Here is a 16,513-nt window from a genome sequence, read left to right as displayed (position 1 = left end):
TGCAAAGACCCTTTCTCAGCCACAGGAAACTTCGGATCCTGGCGTTTTCTCTCCTTTGCTCCAGAGAATCATTGCATGTGGAGGCAGCTGCCTTGCTGCTGTTATCTCACATCTCAGAGGCCTCTTAGAAGTCAGCAGTGTGGGCAGTGGACACGGTGGGCATGCGTCCACAGAGGGCCAGTGTGGTGCACATGATGTCTGGGGCAGGGAGGGTTTGACTCTTCTGGGTTCTGCTCCTCTTGTTAAGCTACCAGAGACGCCTCCTCCAGGCACAGTGCATGCCAGCCCTGTAAGCTGCTGGGAACGTTTAAAATAGGGAAAAAAAGAAAACTAGATCATCTATATGTCCTCACCTGATTGATGTTTTTAGAGAGAGTAGGAGGGAGGGGGGAGGGGAGAGGGAGAGAGAGACACATGGGTGTGAGAGAGGCCCATCGATTGGTTGCCTTCTGCATGTGCCCCAATTGAGCCTGCACCCGAGGCACATGCCCTTGAATAGGAATCAAATCTGTGACCCTTTGGTCTGTGGGCCAACTCTCTAACCACTGAGCCAGACCAACCAGGGCTAGGTCATTTGTATTTTTAACAATATAAAGACTAACTGCTTTCCATTGCATTCATGTGAATACCATTGTACATGGTGCGTTTTCTGCACTCTTATCGCTCCAGCTGATAAGATGACTTTGTTAGTGGGCTCAGGTGTCCAATATAGTTTACCTAACAGCATCTAATGGGAAAGTCACTCTTTTTGTAAGTTTTGCTTTTGCTTTGTTTAGAATGAAGGCGTGGGGGGCGTAAGCCAGCAGGGCATTCGGAGTTTGCTTTGTACGCCCATCAAAAATGGGAAGAAGAACAAAGTCATCGGTAAGTAAGATTTCCATCACCCTCCACGCCGCCCTAACCGAAGAAAAAGATAGCGCATTCCCAGGAACTTCTGACTCCCAAGTGTAAATTGAAAGAATAAAATGTGTAAAAGATAAAAATGGAAATGAGAAAAGGATGCTCAGCTAACCACAGGCATGTGGTGCCTGTCTTACTAGCCATGATGTGCTTCCTGTAATGATTGGAATCCTGTTGTAACAGCAGTTTTGTTTAAGGATGATGTGTTGAAAGTTAGTAGACTAAGACACATCCAGTTAATAATGTGCATTGGCTTAGAGTCTCTTTTCTTGGTTTCTGGCTTTTCTTTCTTGAACACGTGCTTCAGACTGTAGGTTGTATTGATTTACTCATCAAGAGGATCTAGCGGGCACCCTCCTTCTCTAGGCTCTGGGGTGAAACAGTCAACGAGTGAGCAAAAGCAATTAAAAATGCCGGGGGAAGCCATCGGACTTCCCTTGGCCTACGTTCTGTGGCCCCACCCGAGAACAGAGCGCAGGAAGCAGATGCTGTTTTTGGAGAGGAAAATTCCCTGTAAATAAGAAGGGTTTAAAAATGATTCCCCGAGTGGGGTTTTAGCGGGGGCTCGAGTTGGTTCCAAGTCCAAGAAGGAAATTTCCTGTGTTCCCGCTGCTCTGGAAGCGGGGCAGACAAAGAATGTCCGTGCTTGCCTAGACTTTGCACCCCGGAGGCAGCCTGGAGAACATCAGGGCGGCGGGTAATTCTTCTCGCCTGTCACAGACCCGATTCTGGAATCGTGTCCTTCTAATGGAGAATCCCCGCGGAGTTACACAGAACACAGGCGGGCCATGTGTTTTCTGTCTTCTCCCCTCCCTCCCCCGCTCCCCCTTCCCCGTGGCCGAGGGGAATATGACATTACAGATGTCAGGCCGATGTGCCCGAGGCTTTGTTTCTCACACGTGTCTCCTCAGTGCTCTGGCTGAGAGTGTTTCCGCCGCTTTGCTTCCAAAGGAAATACTTTCCTAGTCAACATTCATTTATTGAGCCAACTAGTTCCCCTATTGATTAGGCTAAACATGCCTTTCCCCCATATTGTATTTGCCTGAAATTCTTCCCCCTGTTATTCACACCAACTCTCATTGTTCACACCAACTCCTATTGTTCTCCCCAATTCCTCCTGCTGTTCACACCAACTCCCATGGCTCACAGCAACTCCTCCCATTGTTTGCACCAGCTCCTTCCATTGTTCACACCATTCCAGGGCATTTTTTAAAAGGAATTTATCCCATCCAAAGAAATAAAAAGTTTGGGCCATCTCCACAGTAAATGACTAGTGTTTCCATGTCTTCTTTATTGAAAAGTCTAATGCAAAGCACAGGGTTCTACTCACACTGCCTGAATGGGACTTGTGAGGAGTGGGCATCATTACTGAGTGTGAGTCCAAATCCTCTCCCCGCCGCCTCCACTCACCCGTGGGTCGCTGTCTGGTTTCCAGAGCACAAAGTCCTAAAGTTACATGCGTTTCATGCTGACTTCTGCTTCATTTTATGTTTCATGTTAAACTTGACCGGTCGGCTCTCTCGCTGATGGCTCCGTTGTTTATTAAACATTCGCTAGGATTTTCCCTGTGCGGGCGTGATTGAGCTGCACTGTGGCCTCCACGGAGCACGCAATGTTATAATGTTTAAAGTTCCCAGCATGGCCCCCGTTGGAGAACTGAGAATTATGCTCTGGTTATAATGCTTATTAAAAATGCCCGGTGAAGCACCCGGAAATGAGACAGTAATAACTGGAATGAAATGAGAAGAAATAACATGAAGAAATTATAGTTTAAAATTATCCAAGTGAAAATCTACAAAGTGAAAACAATATGGATGTTAAGGTTTCAAACATTGATTGAAGAAACAGAAAAATGAGACAGATGTCATATGCACCAGGAAACAGAGAAGGCTGCCTCATTGGGCCAGAAATGCTGAGGAGTTTCTGAAAGATCTGAAGAATGTGCCACTTGCAATAATGCATTTTACACAAAAGGGGCAACATTTGAATAGAGAGAATAATATCAGACAAAGGGGGATTTAAGGTGAAAACGATGTCTCTGTGGAGAAGCACCAGACGTGGTGGGAAAGTTGTCAGGAGGACATTCCGAGGAGAGGGAAGCGTGCGTGTGGAAGGCTGCTGGTCCTGTTTATTGGAATTCCGACTTCGGGGAGGCCTAGGGGAGCACCCAAGACAGGGCCCCTGATTATTCCCTGACCACTCTAAGCAAGTCTGTGCACATACAGACTCTGGGCATTTACTGGAATCCTCATTCTTAATCCCCAGAGCAATCTTAATCCTCCCAAGATTGCTCACCCTACAGATTGTGTCTAAAGATAAACTCTATTTCAAACTGTAATAAAAGCCTAGCAAGGCAGGCAGTGGGAGCTGCCTGGTGCCTTTGGCCAGGCCATCCCTTAGCCCTCTCTTTTACAGCAAGCGTGTCAGATTAGTTCATTCACCTGTTGCTTGGGGTCTGCTGGTCACCCCCAGCAGGTCTCCACATTGATTAGACTTAAAATCCACAGAAGAAAGTATAATTGTCCTAAGTGCTTCTAATAAACTAAAAAACACCATTGATATATGAAAGCCAAAGCTGTTGAAAATACAAAGAGAACTGGACAAAATGGCAGTCCACACAATGTTAAAGAAAGGGGGGAAATGAGGAAACATTAGCATTGATTACTATAGAAATGAAATGGATCTAATCAGCATATGTACACTTTTTATCTCATATTTAAAAATGCAAATTCCTGTCAAATATGCATCCCAGTTTCACAAATACTGTTGATATTTACACACACAACACGAGCTCAGTGGCTTCTGGGGAGTGGACTTGGCAGCCATTCTCCCCCACGATGCGTTACAGCTGGGCACGCAGAATGACAGGGTCAATGGGGAGGAGCAGGCCCTGTTAGAAACTGAACGTGTCCTCCTGAATGACAGAGAGGAACCCCAGAGTCAAAAGGAGAGTGCGGTAGTAGCTCCATGGTTTCAACTGCTCCATGTCCTAAGCATGAAATGGAAAATTCCAGAAGTAGGCAACTTATACCTTTTATTTTATTTATTTTTTTATATTTTATTGATTTTTTTTACATAGAGGAAGGGAGAGAGATAAGAGAGTTAGAAACATCGATGAGAGAGTCATCGATCAGCTGTCTTTTGCATGTCCCCTACTGGGGATGTGCCTACAACCAAGGTACATGCCCTTGACCGGAATCGAACCTGGGACCCTTCAGTCCGCAGGCTGTCGCTCTATCCACTGAGCCAAACGGGTTTCGGCACAACTTATAGCTTTTAAGTTGGATGCCCTTCTGAGGATGGTGATGAAATTCGAGCCTCACGCCTTCTCCTATGGGATGTGACTACCCCTTCCCCTCCCCCATCTCCACCTATAGATGCCCCACCTGTTGTTAGCATTGTCCTATTTCAGTATTACTTACTGTGCCTAATTTATCAATTACACTTCATCCTAGCGTGTGTACAGGGAAAATGCGTGTGTACAGGAAAATCACACTGGATCGGGGGTCTGGGACTCGCCATGGTCTCAGGCCTCCACTAGGGGACTTTGGATGTATCCCCCACGGATTAGGGAGCATTTTAGAAAATTGATGGTTGTGTCTGTACAACAAACATTTGAGGTACACGGTCAAAGGTATACACACGGGAGATAATATTGTTTTAAATGTTGTTATTATTAAGAAATGAAATTGCTTGAAAAAGTGGTCAACTGAAGACATCAGAAAAGCAGGGCCTTCTCTTTCTCACTCTCTACGCTGACCCCTCCTCCAAAATAAATGAATAATAGGAAGGAAGAAAGCAATGAAAAGATAACTTAATGAACTGGGAAGGATTAAAACAAGAGATAATGGGCAAACACAATAATAACAAACCTCCAAAGGACCCTGAGGATATATGAGAATATGTAGGGACCAGAAGGGGAGTGAGGCGGCACCCAGTCCTCGTAGGGACCATGAGGCTCAGACTCTGTGGGCGGATGGTTCCGTGGAGGTCGGTCAGGACATGGACGTCCTCGTCCAGGCCTGTTAATGACACGTTTGATCTTGAAAGAGGCTGGGACAGAGGAGGTCACGGTTTGCTTCAGAGATGCATCCTGTCTTTATTTCTATGCAAAGCGTCATTCTATGTGAGTGTCGGGAGCCGTCTGTACGCGTGATTCTCCGAGACGCAGGCCCTGATGAGCCGTGAGGGCGTCCTGTGACTTGTTGTCCGTGTCCCGCCTTGTGTGTAACTGGGCGCTGCGCCCTGCTTTCTGGGAAGGAGAGGCGGGCTGCCTGGCCCAGAGTCCGATGTGTGTCCAAATCTTTCCCTTGGCCAGTGCACCGAGCCAGTTGGTCCCCACAGGACAGGCTGTCTCTGGGGCCCAGCGCCTAATACCCAGGGCGCGTCTGCGAGAAGATAGCGCTCAGGACTTTTTGAACAGCCCACGCTCTGGCCCACATGGAGCGAGGGCTGGTGTGGATAGCTCCCCGGCCCACGTGCAGTGAGGGCTGGTGTGGATAGCTCCCCGGCCCACGCGCAGTGAGGGCTGGTGTGGATAGCTCCCCGGCCCACGCGCAGTGAGGGCTGGTGTGGATGGCTTCTGGCCCACGTGCAGTGAGGGCTGGTGTGGATAGCTCCCCGGCCCACGTGCAGTGAGGGCTGGTGTGGATAGCTCCCCGGCCCACGTGCAGTGAGGGCTGGTGTGGATAGCTCCCCGGCCCACGTGCAGCGAGGGCTGGTGTGGATGGCTCCCCGGCCCACGTGCAGCGAGGGCTGGTGTGGATAGCTCCCGGCCCACGTGCAGTGAGGCTGGTGTGGATTGGATTAGCTCCCCGGCCCACGTGCAGTGAGGGCTGGTGTGGATAGCTCCCCGGCCCACGTGCAGTGAGGGCTGGTGTGGATAGCTCCCCGGCCCATGTGCAGTGAGGGCTGGTGTGGATAGCTCCCCGGCCCACGTGCAGTGAGGGCTGGTGTGGATAGCTCCCCGGCCCACGTGCAGTGAGGGCTGGTGTGGATGGCTTCTGGCCCACGTGCAGTGAGGGCTGGTGTGGATAGCTTCTGGCCCACGTGCAGTGAGGGCTGGTGGGATAACTCCCGTGACCTCTCCAGCTGGTGCTGCACGGGGAGGGCCGCCGCTGTCCTGAGCTGCCAGGCGCTCCTCAGAGGAGGGTCAGGTCTGTGGGGTGACATCAGTGAGCACTGTGATCTCAGTAACGCCGGCTCCTGTCCGTGGTCGTCACAGGGGTGTGCCAGCTGGTGAACAAGATGGAGGAGAGCACCGGCAAGGTGAAGCCGTTCAACCGGAACGACGAGCAGTTCCTGGAGGCCTTCGTCATCTTCTGCGGCCTGGGCATCCAGAACACGCAGATGTACGAGGCAGTGGAGCGCGCCATGGCCAAGCAGATGGTCACCCTGGAGGTGAGCACAGCCGGGGGCCTCTTCGTGTCCGTCCTGGTCAAGGTCACGTGACCAAACCACAACTCGGGCCCACGCTCGCTCGGTCTGCCTGCTTGACCCAAGCCATCCACTCCCACGGACGGAGCTGCTCCTCAGCCACCTGGCCCATCTCACCTTGCCACGCTCTAGTCACAGTTTCAAAAACAAAGACAGACCTAGTTGGTTTGGCTCAGTGGATAGGATGTTGGTCTGCAGACTGCAGGGTCCCGGGTTCGATTTCAATCAAGGGCATGTACCTTGGTTGTAGGCTCGAGCGCTGGTCCTAGTCAGGGTGTGTGCAAGAGGCAGATATGTCTCTCACTTTCGATGTTTCTCTCTCTGTCTCTCCCCGTCCTTTCCACTTTCTCTTAAAAAATAAAAATCGGTGGAAAAATATCCTCGTGTGAGGATTAACAAGAAAAACAAAACAGACAGAAATGCTAAGTGCTCTCAGAGCAGCAGAAATAAGGAAAAGAAAAGACGCATCTGGCACAGCTTACACTCCTAGACTGGCCATTCGCCACCATCAGACACTCCGTTCAGGGATTCATGGTTGACTCCGGAGTGTTCTTGAGTGTCCACAGGGATCCCAGACACATAGGGACCCCGGGCATGCTGGCTGGGCACTTACCTGGGCAGGTCCCTCCAAGGGGTAGGGAGGGGAGGGCGGCCCCCTCCAGGGGGACCTCACCAGCACCCATGAAAATGTGCACTTCATGTAACACACACATCCTCCCCCCCGGGCCGGTCCAGGGGAGCGGATGTGAGAGGGTGCACATGTCTCCCCGTCACTCAGCTTTGGTGTAGAACACACTGGAATGTTCGCCTCTTCTCCAGGAGCCGGGATCCATGGTGGGAAGGAACCTTCCCTCCATCCCTAATAAACAGCCCCCGACTGAAGAGCTAGACAGTTCCCCTTTCCCTGCTGAGACTGGTCAGTGGCCACTGGTTCTCCACTCCCTGAAATGAACACATCACACTTCCGCTAGAAAAGCATCTCAGAGGAGATCTCAGACCATAACCCACTTCCAAATACACAAACACATACATGTTCAAATGCCACACATACATGTGTACCTGTACTTTCAAAGGTCTGAAAATGGGTGCCTTTTTAACAATGATCCTAAAAGTTTTGGGGATTTTTTCATATAAATCTTGTATTATCTCTGTCAAATATTAACTTTCAAAAAGTATGTTTTAAAAGTATGATAGACATTTTAAATCCAAACACCACCCTGGTTAGAAAGATGTCTGAAATATTGTCCCATTGCTAAAGGATCTCACTTTTGAAAACGGGCATTGCTGCTCCTCAGGTTCAGTTATAAGACACGGTGAGCCTGACTTCCTAACCCTCTGGATTAGGAATGGAAAGTTCTAGAATGGAAGTGGAAAGCTAGAGCAGAGGTGGGGAAGCTGGCACCCAGGCCCCTCCTCTCACTGGGTGAACCTCAGCCAGGTTAGGACAGTCCCTGCTCGGGGGTGGCCGCAGCATCAGCTGGCGGGTCCCCAGGCCACACCGCTCCGCCGGGCGCCCCGCGTCCCTGGGTCTGTGGCCTCCCTGTCCCAGCCACGCCGTCTTCACGGATTCTGGCTTCGAAACGTCAGTTTTCACAAAAGTTGCTTCCCTAACTCTGTCCACAAGCACAAATAACTGAAGTCAGGATTTTACACACAACACACACACGCAGTTGAAACAAAATTGTCTGCAGATTTGAGCCAGTAGTGTGGCTTTAGGTCATGTGTTTGTTATATGATTATATAACAGACTGCAGTGAGCCGTTTTCTTTGGACACGGGGCCAGGGGGCATCTGACTTTGTTTCCCGGAACAACTGAATTGAAGTCTGGGTTCCTCTTTTTGAAGGAAACAGAACCAGAACCAGGCTTGGTGGTCTGAGGGGTCCAGTTCTTTCTCCGGGAGGTGTGAGCGGCACCCGGTGTGAACCTTGGTCTGTAACTTGTCCCCGCTTCCCCGCAGGTCCTGTCCTATCACGCCTCAGCCGCCGAGGAGGAGACCCGGGAGCTGCAGGCCTTAGCGGTAATGACACAGCACCTTCTCCATAGACACGCCTTTCGGGGGGGCGGGGGGTGTCTCCTGCCAGTAAGGGCCCCGAGACAGTGTGCCAAACGGGCGGAGAGTTAGGTTACACTCACAACACGCAGTCCACCGTTTCCTGCGGCTGTCGTCCCCGGCGATGCAAAGCGCAGATAGTAAGCTCCATGGACCTTGTCCTGCATTCGATGGCTCTGGGTTTTTTCTAACAATTGTTCTCATCTTCACGTCTGTCTTAGGTCAACAGTAAACTCAGGTTCAGTTCCCAGGGAGAAGGGAGGGGCTGGCAGCTGCAAAGTGGCTGGGGGTTGGGGTCATGAAGGCGGGTGCCATGGTTTGTTACTGAGGCCCTGCCCTGTGTCCTGAGCGATGTCACCTCTGCCCTCATGGCTGTGAGGCGGTTTGCATCGGCCCCCAAGCCAGGGCCTGGCTTCTCCGTGCCTTTCTCCAGTGAGCGGGGCAGGGGGGGAGGCTTGGGCCGTGCTGGAGTGCCCTGGGCTCTGGGTTCTGTCTTGGTGGAGGTCCATGACGGTCTGAGGCATTTCCGCCTCTGCAGCCACGGCCGGCCTCTGAGTTTATATTTGAGGCCTCAGGGATCGGGTCCATGGGAGATGTGACGGGGGTCAGGTAAGGAGCGATAAGGGTGTGGCCAGTCACGGGGGTTCTCTGTCCAGGTCATCAGCATCAAAACCGCCAAGCCCAGTCCTCTGGGTAGCTCCTGCGTTTTCTCCTGTGACTGCACAGCTGGGCCACAGAGGCCTCCCTGTTCTTAGAGAGACTGTGGCTGGTCAGGGTCTCTGTGGCTGGTCAGGGTATCTGTGGCTGGCTCATGGCTGGCTTGGGGTGGCCGTGGCTAGTCATCAAGGTGGCCGTGGCTGGTCATGGTCTTTCTCCATGGCTGGTCAGGGTCTCCATGGCTGGCTCGTGGCTGGCTCAGGGTGGCCATGGCTGACTCAGGGTGGCTGTGACTGGTCAGGGTCTCTGTGGCAGGAAACACAGTGCACCCCCAGGGGCATGCACAGCCCATGGCGCTCCCTGTGAGCAGAGAGAAGGCAGGTGAGCCTGACGAGAAGGCAGGTGCCTGAATAACCAGCGAGAATGGGAAGGAGGAGGGCGGCCAATGTGGCTTAGAACGTGGGGCGGTTAGGTGCTGCGGCCCCCGATGGATATGGACAGCACGACCGGCGGGGAGTGAGGACTAGGCTCCCAAGGAGGCGGCATTCTGGGGGGTGGCCCTGGATTCGTGGCATCCAGGCGTGGTTTCCCGTGCGGGGTGGTGGGAGGGCAGGTTTGCCGGGGGGGGGGGGGGGGGGGAGCGGGAGGGGAAGAAGACAGGGGGGGGGGGGGGAGCAGTCCAGGAGGGTAGGGCGGGCAGGACCGTGGGAGCACAAGCTCACCAGGAGGAGCAGGAGGAGAGAGTGCTGGGCTGGTGGACGGATGGACGTGGCTGCTGAGCAGGAGGCGGTGGAGGGCAGAAGGCAGGCACAGGATCTGGGAGGTGGAGGCCGGGCTCAGACTAGGGGGTGTGAGGCCATTAGAGGCTGCAGGGAGGCCGCTGGGATAGAGGGCAGGTGAGGGGACAAGAGAAGACAGGAGCAGACGCAGACGGCATTACAGACGAGTTTCTGTGTAAGAGAGAGGAGGAGGTGCGATGAGGGTGCTGCTGAGTCAGGAGGTTTGTAATTCGGTTCTGTTTGGGCTTCTGAGCAGGGATTGCTCCTGAGCAAGAGGCCAGCACATTCTTGGACAGAGAGGGAGGGAGCAGGTGGGTGAGGCCCAGAGTGGGATGGGGCGCCATCCAGGCCTGGGCGTGGCTGGGCATTCGAGAGCCACCCCCTAGACAAGACCAGGGGAAGGGGGTAAGAAGAAGAAACTGCATTTAGGGAGTGTTTACCACCGACATGGCCTGTGTGAAGTTTGTGTGTGTTAGCTGTGTGTTTAATCCACAACAACTCCACACGCCGCTGTTACTGGGATTTTTAAGCAACTGGAGGCTGAGCCTGTGGGGATCCTATGCAGGCCGCCCCATTGGCAGAGATGTGCCGGGGTAAGCCCAGGCGGTCCGGGCCAGAGCCCGAGCCCCTGCCCACACGCAGAGAGAGTGAGCGGGAAGGCAGGGAGCGGCAGGGCTGGATCTGATTCTGTGGCCGAGGAGGAGCTGAGCCATCTGCGGAGGAGAGAGGAATGAGGAGGAGGAGCATCAGGAGCTGGGGATGATTTTCCCAAGAAGCTGGCTGCCCTGGGGTTAGCCATCGGAATTGGCTGTATTTGCTTTGCTCTCGATGCTATCTGAAGAAACTAGCTTTTCCCCCAATTACTGGCAAAGGTTTGTGGATGTGAAGACTCCTTCACCGCAGGCTCGGTTGGCCTGGTGGCTAGCCCTTCCAGAACGCTGGCCTTGGGGCCGCTGCCCGCTGTGGGCTGGGACCTGCCACAGAAGGCACGCTCTCGGGTGTGTGTGGCACGGAGGTCATTCCAGTGGCTCTAAAATGAGGTCACGCTTACACTCCACCCTGTGTGGTTTGAGATAAATACCAACTAGCATAGAGAGGAATTCCCAAAGACCCTGCTACACAAACACCAGGCCATTAAACTTGCTTTTCACTTTGAAAATAGCAATAGTCTTTCAGAAAAACCTGAAAATTATTTTCTCAATTATGTTCATAATTTTAGCAAAAGAACAATGCATTGGAGTGACTAAAAATTGCAGTATTGTTCAAAACCATCTGTTTTCTATTCAGAAAATAGATTTCTGGCAGCTGCATTCAGAAATTCAGGGTTGCAAAGCTGGGAGGTCAAAGGACTCTTTAAATTGGTGGAAATTCAGCATCTGGTTGCAATTCTCATTTTCTCTCAGTCTCATAACGATTCCCGTGCAGCCCCGACACAGGTGTGTGCGTCCCCCAGAAACTACAAAATTGCTGGCTTTGTCATGTGTCTGATTGTTTATCCCAACTTAAACCTAAAATAAGTGGAAAAGCTGTCACAAGCTTTAACTTTTATTTTAAAAAATTAGATCTGAAAAAATGAAATAGTGCACTAAGAATACTAAACACGTATGCCTATGCCAGGAAACCTCACTACTTATAGAAAATGACTTTGTTGATAGGAAACTAACAATCCTTATTTTCTCTGCCTGCTTTCCCTGAGGGTTTTTTTGTTTTGTTTTTTGTTTTTTGTGTGTGTTTTTTTTTTAATTTATTGAGTTCCCTATTATTAATCTAATCCTCTCTTGGCTTAGGATTGGGTGTAGCACAAATAGAGCCGTAAGCAACCCATTTGCCGCGGACGTTTTAATAGCCCTGGTTACTGAGATAGAAACAGAGGCGCCCCGCTGACCGGGCTCTGGTCATTGGAAAGTCACCGGACACACAGTGTTTGTCTATGTGGGTAACGGGGAGTTTGATGGATGGGCAGACGGGGTGTTTGTCTATGTAGGTAATGGGGTGTTGGATGGATCGGCTGGCTGCATTTCTGCCTTTTCCTCTCGTTAGAAGGACAGGAACGGGCACGTCCTGGAGTTCAGGATGTGAACGAAGCTCCGGTTCTGTCCTGGAGCTGGTGCCAATTCAGCTCCTGCTGGACTTCTGTAACCGCGGGAAACGTCTCTAAAGGCGAGTCGAGACTCTTGTCAAATAGCGGGAGAGGGAGCAGCTGAGCACGTAGGCAGGTTCCCCAGGACAGGGGCCACATCGCCCCAGCATTCAGAGCCAGAACTAGGCAGGGATCCTCCATGGGGGGAAGAGGGGACTCCTCGTCCCCTCGTCAGGCGGGAGCCCTCCATCGGGGGGAGCCCTCCATCACGTGGGGATCCCTCGATCAGAGAGGATCCCGCCATCAGACACAGTGTGAGGTGCGATCACTGCAGGGGACAGCAGTGAGGGGAAGACCACAGCCCTGATGCCTCGGTCAGTGTTCAGTGCCACCCAGCACCTCCTGTCAGATGACCACACCCCTCCCTCTTGGGGAAAATCTCTATCAATAGCCAATAATTAAGGGAGAGATTGGAGCAAACGATAACAAAGAAGAGTTGATGCTGTGGTCTTATTAACCAGTGTCACTGCACTGTTGTAACCATGGAGACCGGGAAGACACCTCTTCCTCACATGGTGCTGGGGACACACTTGGGACAGACCGGGCCCTTCAGACCCCTGGAGGCCATCGAGGCGTCATCTTTTACAGACAGACGTGCAGGGCGTGACTGGCTGCAGCTGGTTACCTGGATAAGACAGCGGCTTCAGCTTGATTCCTCCTCTTTCATTCACTAAGCTAATCCTGTTTTGCTTTGATGTTGCTAGTGGATTATTGCTACTGATATTCTTTTTTTAATATATGTTTTATTTATTTCGGAGAGAGAGAGAGAGAGAAACATCAATGATGAGAGAATCATTGATTGCCTGCCTCCTGCACACCCCCTATTAGGGACTGAGCCTGCAACTTGGGCATGTGCCCTTGACCGGAAACAAACCTGGGCCCCTTCAGTCCAAAAGCCGGCGCTCTATCCACTGAGCCAAACAGGCCAGGGCTCTACTGATGTTCTTAGCTCCAAAATACCACAGCTCTGTTCTGGAGATGTCACCCAGATCTGTGGGTACCCGCCCAGTTGTAGTCAAATTCACTCTCAAGTTTTCCTTACAAGCATACACATAGTTCCACCTAATCTTGCCATTATTACATGCCTTCTTTATATGAAAAACTGTACACTCATGATCCAGCCTTTGTAGTCTGTGACTCTGCCCTGTTGAGACTTAGAGGAATCACCTTTATGATGCCAGAGAGAGGGGACCATCTTGAGTCCGTTGCTGTGGTTACTGAAGGAAACACACGAATCCTGGTGAACCTCGTTCTCTTTGCGCTCTGACAGCTGGGCTCTACGTGGGGCCGATGTACAGGGGCTTCCTCTCTCATTTGTGCATGTACTCACTTCCTTCTCACGGAAAGAGAGGTGCTGACGGCCTTGTAAACACACCGTATGCGAGTTTTCTTTAAAAGCACGCGTCCCATGCGTGTTGAAGGGGAGGGGAGCTGTCAGCCTCCTGGGAGGTGCGACTCGGTGGCTGTTGGGCGGCTTGTGGGCTTCTGCTTGGGTACAGGCCTCCCCAGAGCCTCCTCCATCAGCTGGCGTCCCATGGCACCGTGGACGTGGACTTGGCCGGTGACACAAAGGTTGTTTTCCTGACGGTGCATGAGCAGGATGGCTGAAGGCAGTGTTTTCAAACCACGGCCGAGGTCAAACTTTTGGCCAAGCGTGAGCCAGGGGTGTAGCTTTAAATAACGGTCTGTCGTTTCAGCTTCAGACTAACAAGAGCAGTTTTCCTGAACCCCGGGGGTGTGGCTCCCTCACACTAGCACTGACCCGCCTCTGCAGGAGTTGGAGGCCGCAGCCATGGAGGAGTGAGCCGGGCTGGGGGCCGGGAGGTGGCGGTGGCAGGTTTGCAGTGGGTGCTCAGCGATGAGACTGGCACATCTCCGATGCCTGGTGCTTTACAGGCTCTTTAAAAGGCATGGTTTCTGTCCATCTCCAACACCATAGCGCACTCAACTGCATTATCCCCCGAAGGGAAACAAAGTCAGACTCTCACTGGCAAATTCTAGCTGCAGGACACGTGGGAATGCAGAACTGTGTGCCCCGGGAAGGGTGCCCTCTGCCCTCCCTGCTCCTGGTGAAACGCAGTTTGCTTCATAAAACGGAGGTTAAATCGCCTTTCCAAGCCACCAGGGCGGACAGGAAGCGGGATGGTCCGTGAGCTGTAACTGACAGGGACTTCCTCATGGCGGCTCAGTCCTGGGTCCCAAGAGTCCTGAGCTTCCGTATCACTGACCCAACACCTCAAGGCTCTGGGTGCTGTGGCCGCCTGCCCGGGAGGCCAGCTCGGAAACCTGGCTGTGGTCGGGCCGACCCCTGGCCTGGCGGGCAGCAGGGAGAGGCTGGCTCTTTTCCTGTAGCCCTAGAACCATGGTCGGCGAACTGCGGCTCGAGAGCCACATGTGGCTCTTTGGTCCCTTGAGTGTGGCTCTTCCACAGAATGCCACATGCGGGTGCACATGCTCAGTGCAATTGAAACTTGGTGGCCCATGCACAGAAGTCAGTTTTCGGCTCTCAAAAGAAATTTCAATCGTTGTTAACAAAAAAAAAACCAAAAAAAAAACCACTGAAACCTGTAAAGAATTTTTGTGAGTTTATTTGAGTCAAACTGTCGACATTGCCGGGAAGCAGAACCTCAACGGATTGAGATGATGCTCCAGAGAATGGCGAGTTACATCTGTATTTATACATTGCAATCAAAGGAGGGACATTTGGGTTACGTGAAATTCATTGGTGATGGGATAAGAAGGCAGAAGAAAGCAAAGCGGTGGGAATCTCCTGGGATTGGATAAAAAGTAAAATGATGGACACACACTTAGGTGAGTACAGGAACAATTAACATGATAAAGAAGGAATCTGAGGCATCTGTCCTGGCGCCCTCCACATTTGGTTGTGCCCCAGGGGCTCCAGAAAAAGGGAAGTTACAAGTTACCCAGACATCTCACAGATATGTTATCTTAGAGGCTGGAAGGCAAATGGGCTCAGTAAAGAAGATCTAAGTTGATCTTTGTCAGGGAAAATATCGGCCTAGGACTTGAATACCCACTACAACCTGTTTGTAGTTAGATATTTAATTTTCAAACCATCTTTTGTGGTTATTTTAGGTCTCTGAGTTTGCAAGACTGCCAGGCCAGTTTGTCAGGTCTCCTCTGAGCTTGTCAGGTTAGCATGTGGCTTCTTTCCTTCACATACTCTTGATATGTCACTCTGTTGACTAATGAGTTTGCCAACCACAGCTCTAGAGCATCCTCGTGGAAGGAACAAAGGATACTTCCAGCTCACAGACAGAGACACCCTGGGGGACATGGCTGCATCCGGTGCTGGGTGTGTGTGTGGAGGGGGGGGGGGGTGATACACTGCCCAGCTGTGCGGATGAGGCTGCTGGTGACATCCAGCCCCTCCCCTCACAGCCATGCCGTCCCCAGTCTGAAACTCACGGGGCAGATGCATGCCTCCTCGTGGCATTTGGGTGGGAGAGTGTGTGTGCAGGCGAAGCAGGCGGCATGCGTGTGAAATATAAACACACCTGCTGAGTGTAAGTCCGACATGAAGGTCACAGGGAGCAGAAGGGAGGTGCCCTCTTGGAGGGAACGCTCTGGACTGACTGCGCCGAGGGGTTTACTATTTCACCTCTTTGCTTCACAGAAGGTGGAGGTGGAGCAGAGTAGTGACACCCAGCTATTCACAGGGAACCTGGGCGTTGGAGGGAGTAGGGGGACCCCTCTTCCTGTGGCCTCTCCACGCCGAGCCCCATCGGCTAAGGCGCTGGAGGGGTAGCCGGGGTGGGGAGGGGGCGTGGGGACTCCTGTCAGGGCCGGTCCTGGGCCTCAGGCCCCACAGGAAGTCTAGGGGAGACCCCGCAGCTCAGCCGAGGCCTTGGCCCCCTGGGGCTTCCTGGGAGTTGGGCTCCGTGTAGCCTTTCCAGGGAGAAACCGGAAACCCTTTGTTTTTGCTTAAACTCCCCAATTCTAACAGCATCGTCCATTTGGTGATTTTTGCTAACTTCCCGTCCCACACTGGAGAGGTCGCAGGCTGCTCCCAGCTGCATCTTCCCACCCGGTGGAGGTGTCTCTGTGGGGTGCGGGGTCCTGAAGCCCAAGCTGACGGCTCAGACCCCGTGGAGGGGAGGAGGGCCCCTGTGTCCATTCCATGGACCTTCCTGGGGCGCAGTCACAGCCGCAGCCGCCGGCGGTCACAGCGGGAGCGCAGGTCCCTGTGGTCAGGAGACGCAGGAAACCACGTACCGAGAACCTCGCGGAGGGAATGGGTGTGCCCAGCCGGGTCAGCTCTGCCGCATTTTGCCCTTTTGCCCTTCCTGTGGGTGGGAAGCTCCCGCCAGGAGAGAGAAGGATGTGGATGAGATCGAGGGAAGCGAGCTCGGTGCCTTGGTGCAGCTGCTGCATTTAACGAGCGTAGGAGCAGCACCGAAGGGGGGGCCTGGGCGGGAGGGGGCTTTGGCACGCAGGTCCCGCCACGAGCAAAACCAGCTTCTCAGGCCCAGCCCAGACCCGAAGCCGGGCCCTGTCCGTGAGCACCCCCAGGGGCCGGGGAAGGGGGC

General features: G+C 52.7%; 1 protein-coding gene across 2 annotated transcripts in view; it reads left to right on the top strand.

The window, feature by feature from the left end:
- Positions 1–16,513, top strand: part of PDE5A (phosphodiesterase 5A) — a 93,833-nt gene that overhangs the window by 41,880 nt on the left and 35,440 nt on the right. For both annotated transcript variants that reach the window (XM_036450391.2, XM_036450388.2), the window contains exons 9-11: positions 777–864; positions 6,125–6,300; positions 8,295–8,354. In XM_036450391.2, the coding sequence (XP_036306284.2) occupies positions 777–864; positions 6,125–6,300; positions 8,295–8,354 (324 nt within the window). The remainder of the gene's footprint in view (positions 1–776; positions 865–6,124; positions 6,301–8,294; positions 8,355–16,513) is intronic.

Source organism: Pipistrellus kuhlii, unplaced genomic scaffold, assembly GCF_014108245.1.
Source record: "Pipistrellus kuhlii isolate mPipKuh1 unplaced genomic scaffold, mPipKuh1.p scaffold_m20_p_21, whole genome shotgun sequence".
NCBI lineage: Eukaryota > Metazoa > Chordata > Mammalia > Chiroptera > Vespertilionidae > Pipistrellus > Pipistrellus kuhlii.
This window is presented reverse-complemented; position numbering and strand designations above follow the sequence as displayed.